The sequence below is a fragment of the Equus caballus genome, chromosome 13 (assembly GCF_041296265.1).
Source record: "Equus caballus isolate H_3958 breed thoroughbred chromosome 13, TB-T2T, whole genome shotgun sequence".
In the NCBI taxonomy this organism is placed as follows: Eukaryota; Metazoa; Chordata; class Mammalia; order Perissodactyla; family Equidae; genus Equus; species Equus caballus.
In genome coordinates, this window is record NC_091696.1 from 30,361,425 (window position 1) to 30,366,353 (window position 4,929).

The following is a 4,929-nucleotide window of genomic DNA, read 5'->3' on the forward strand; positions in this document are numbered from 1 at the left end:
CTGTCTCAGGACCTCTGGGGAAGGCCTCAGGGTGGCGCTACAATGTCTAATACTTGCTGATCCATTCATCCCCCTTCTCTGAACAAAGAAAGAGCAGATCTTTGGGTCAATGTGTCCAGCAGGGAACAATGTCTACTTAGAACTTAGTATCTTCTGTTTTTAAAGGTTTGCACCTGAGCTAACATCTGCTGCCAATCTTTCTTTTTTTCTTCTTCTTCTTCTCCCAAAGCCCTCCCAGTACATAGTTGTATATCCTTGTTGTAGGTCCTTCTAGTTCTGCTATGTGGGACGCCACCTCAGCATGGCCTGGCGGGCGGTGCCATGCCCACCCCCAGGTTCTGAACTGGGTGAAACCCTGGGCCACGAAAGCAGAGTGCGTGAATTTAACCACTCGGCTACGGGGCCGACCCCCAGAATTTAATATCTTTGTTTATATTGTATTTATTTGCATATTTTATCTTCTATTTCTGGCAAGTGATACTGGTTTTCCATTTACAGTAGTGATACAAAAAAGATTCCTTTTAAAATAAATTTATTAAGCAAATAGTAAACCAATGTAAAGAAAAATATAAAGTAAATAATAGTACAGGTGGTAAGTTGGTATGGCAAAAATCCTAACATTCACGACTGAAGTTCGGGAAATCAGACCCCCAGGGAACAGAAACTCCTTCCCTCTCCCCAGCCCCTGGCTCTGCTCCCAAAGTGAGGTCAGCTGATAGAGGTGACTATAGGGCCAAGGACATTTCCAGACTCCATTTCTCTGGGATGGAGCATTATAAGTAAGTCTGTCTTGGAGAAAATCTGTCTCTCTGGACCATGCCAGCAAGCCAGGAGGAAGATAGCTGGCGGCTGCATTTTGGGAGCTACCCTGCCCCGGGACAGTGCTCCTTTCCACACTGGATCAAACTCACCTCTCCTTGGCCCCAGCCTCCCTCGCTGTCGAGGGCTAAGATTCAGAGAGCTGAGGTGTGTTGGCCTTAAGAGGACAGGGCACCCATCGGTCTTCTTTGGCTCTAGGTCCCAGCTGCAGGCAAGAGAGGGGCTCCGCAGGTTGGCTAACCAAGTTCCCTGTTGCCAGTTGGGGGTCAAAGCCATAGTCTGTATGTAGTAAGACGCTCCTTTGCCTGGTCTTGACCTCTCTGTATGTTTTCCTGGAGGGATGATTTGTGGCTCTGGGAAGCTGGATTCCTGTCATCTCCTGCTGGCACAACTGACGCTCATCATCAGCACCCTCAGTCTGTCCTTCCACATCCACGAGACTCCTCCACTTTGATATGGACATCTTAGGTGCACACTGAAGGAAGGTGGAAGCCACTGCATTGATGCTATTTCCTGCCCGTCTGGTACCTTGAGTTCTTAATCCAGATTGTGATCTTGGTGGCTTCTGGCCCAGAGTCGGCCCCACCTCCAGTTGTCTGCGCCACAGCCCCAGGCAGCGAGGCAGAAGCCCCTCTCGGCTTCCCCTGCAGCACAGGCTCTATGGGCAACCAATCTGCCCCGACCTAGAGCCAGGGGAATTGAAATCCAGAGGTAAAAGGCCTGGCAGGGGCATTCTTCTCTGGGGGGCTTCAGTACCAGCTCGGGTTCCCAGGCTGGAGCCCCAGGGTCTTAAGGTCCCTCTGAGGTAGGGCCTTCCTCAGAGTCTCCGGGAGGGCAGTCCTCCAGGCGCTGGGGATTCAGAACCCAACACTTGTCCGGCCTTCACGCCTCCAGAAAGCTGAGATCTGTTCCAGGGTGACCCGAGGCTGGAGACCCCACTCAGGATCAGGGCTTCCTGGCCGCTGCCTCCTGGACTGGGGGCTCCCCAAGTACACACTGGCAACTGGTCCCTGTTCAGGCTCAGCCCAGCTCACTAGGCCTGGGGCATGGGGTCTCTCCTCCCCGACCTGGGGTCCCCAAAAGGTGCTGTGGGCTAAGACCTTGGGTGGTGTCTGGGGGACCAAGGATCTGGGAGGGGAGTGAGGGGCTGAAGAGGCAGGTGGGGCTGTTGCTCGGGCCTCCAAGGTGCCTCCAGGGGTGGGAGGGTCTGGGGCCTGGTCCCTCAGCAAGGGGACCGCGGAGCCATACCAGTCCTCTGAGCGCTCTCGTGGGGTTCCCGTGGGCTCAATCCACAGCTCTCCTCCAGGGCGCCAGACCAGGGTGGGCGCCTGGTGCCTGGGGTCTGGTTGCGGAGAGCGGCGGAACAGGCGTTCGGCCAGCACAGCTGTTGTGAGGAGGAAGAGCGCGGAGAGAGAGGCCAGGGCCAGCATGATGGGGATACAGGGCCCGCAGGGCAGCGGAGGCCATGAGGCTGCCTCCAACACAGGAGGCCCCTCCATGTGCTCAGAGGGCTGCCCTGGAGTAGAAGGCATCTGGAGAGACAGGGGTCAGGAGAGGAACAAATGAGACAGGGTTGGCACAATCTAGAGAGAGAGAGGCAGCAAGTTCTCTCTGATGCCCTCTCACCATTTCTGGGCCCCCTTGGCCTGCAGCCAGGCTTTCCTGCTCAGAATCCCAGCTCCCTTCCTGAAGCCCCATTTTCCTCCCAGATGTTAGGGTGCCTCCCTCTCGGCCCCCTCAGATCTTGCTCAGACCTAGAGAGGAAGTGCTGGGTGAGGAAATGAGAACGTCCCCTCCCTGCCCTTCTCCGGCCTGTGTGCCCCCTCCCGGTGGCCTCTGCTGGCCTCTTGGCTGCTTCTTTGCCCACACAACTCTCCTTGGAGTTGGTCTTGCTCTCGGCAGGGTCCACCGAGTTTGCTGTCCTGCCAGGTCTCAGGTGCCATCTCTGCCCCTGTCCCCACCTCTCCGGCTTTGCCCAGTCTCTGGCCCGACTCTATCTGCCTTGTTTGTCTCTCTCTCCCAGGACCCCAACCTGCAGGAGACTCCTGCATGCCTCACTTCACCTTGGGTCAGTCCTGGGCTCCTCTCTCCCTTTGGAGCTGATCCTCCTTGTGCTTGTAGGGAGGCCGCAGGGCCGGTGCCTCAGATGAGGCAGATGAGGCGGAAGGGAAGGCACCACCAACCGTGCTCCCTCTGCCTGGGGAGTGTTTCCAAGGCAACCTGGGGGATGTGGTCACTGCGGTGAGGGCGTTTCCTGGTGAGAGGTGGGGCCGGAATGGGCAGTGGTTCTATTCAACTCAGCCTCACCCTATAGCCAGGCACCAGGCCCAGAACATTCACCTGGAGGCCAAGAAAGAGGAGACAGACACTCTGGCCTGTCAGTTCCCAGAGTGCCAAGGCACCTCGCTCTGCCTGCTCCCTGGTGGCTGCTCTGTCCCCGTCCTGCTCCCTGGGCCCCGTCAAACCCACTCCTGCCATCCAGCCCCCACATGCCCTCCTGCTTGACCCAGCCTTCTGATGAACATATGTCTCCTTGTCTTCACACCATTCAGCCCTGATTTTGGTTGGAAAATATCTGTGTGGTGAGGCCTGGTAGCCAGCATGTGAGGCCTCTAGGAAGAGTCCAGGGTAAAAACCAGGTTTAAGTCTGGAACATTGCCATCTCGATCCTTTCTCCTGATGCTGAGGGGCGGAGGAGCCCGGGGGCAGGGTGTGATGGAGTTCTGTCAGAGATGGTCTAGTTTGACTCACTCACTGACAGATGACAAGTAAGCTCTAAATAAGGGAGGTGTCTTGCTCAAAGTCAAACAACCCAAGTGTGTGGGAGGGACGGGGCAGCATTGATATGAATTCCCCATCTGGCAAGTAACCTGAACACAGCACAACTCTTACTACGTATTAGTATTTTGCTTTGCAGGATGGCAGCCCTTTAATGTGAAAGGCTCCAAAAATATGTTGAAATGTTAGCATCTTACAAAATATGGTCACAAGGCAGCCTGACTCAGATTGCTCTGTCCTGGTGGTTTTGAGGAAAGGGCCAGAAGGAGCACCAAGTGTGGCATGGGGTGGGCGTAGGAGAAAATGGAGAGTCTTGAGGCTCTGGGCCTTTCGACATATGCAGAAATCTGATGAGATTAGAATTTGATGAGATTATAAACCTTGAAAGAAAACCTGAACTTAGTACCTCTGAATCACACACTTAAAAATCGTTAAGATGGTAAATTTTAGTTATATGCATTTATGACAATAAAAAAATTTTATTTAAAAAATCCAAATAAAACATATAGACAAGGAGAACTGATCGGTGGTTACCAGGGCAAAGGGGGGGTGGGGGGAGGGCACAAAGGGGGAAGTGGTGTACCCACAACATGACGAACACTAATGTACAACTGAAATCTCACAAGGTTGTAATCTATCATAATCCTAATTTAAAAAAAAAAACTATTGCATAAAAAAACCAAATAAATAAAACGTGAAAATTACATATGTTTTCTTTTAATTACTCTTGCTTTAAAAAAACACTAGAAGAGTAAACTTTATTAAAAACCAGAAATATCAGACATGCCTATTCTGTTCCTAAGGTATCAAACCGGCTGTTTTGATTATTTTTTTTTCCTGCTTTTTCTCTCCAATCCCCCCAGTACACAGTTGCATATTTTTACTTGTGGGTCCCTCTAGCTGTGGCATGTGACGCTGCCTCAGCTGATGAGTGATGCCACATCCGCGCCTAGGATCCAAACCGGCAAAACCCAGGGCCACAGAAGCAGAGCGTGAGAACTTAACCACTCGGCCCTGGGGCCCCTTGTTTTGATTCTTAACTATCTTTCATCACTTAAAAAAAGGCCTAAATATTTTTAGCTGGTTCCTCAAAAAATTAAACACAAAATTACCATATGATCCAGCAATTATACTTCTATGTATATACAAAGAAATTGAAAGCAGAGACTCAAACAGATACTCACCAATGTTTATAGCAGCGTTATTCACAACAGCCAAAAGGTGGAAACAACTCAAATGTCCATCAATAGATGAATGGATAAACAAAATGTGGCATATATATATATATATATATATATACAATGGAATAATATTTAGCCCTAAAAAGGAAGG

The 4,929-nt window shown here is 51.4% G+C and overlaps 1 protein-coding gene across 1 annotated transcript; it reads right to left on the reverse strand.

Annotated features, from left to right (window-relative positions):
• Positions 1–515: 515 nt before the first annotated feature.
• Positions 516–3,025, reverse strand: C13H16orf54 (chromosome 13 C16orf54 homolog). The gene is made up of 2 exons (XM_001501595.7): positions 2,883–3,025; positions 516–2,351 (listed from the first exon to the last, which is right to left on the reverse strand). Exon 2 carries the CDS (start codon positions 2,349–2,351, stop codon positions 1,677–1,679), a length of 675 nt encoding a protein of 224 aa, XP_001501645.4. The 5' UTR covers positions 2,883–3,025; the 3' UTR covers positions 516–1,676.
• Positions 3,026–4,929: the final 1,904 nt, after the last annotated feature.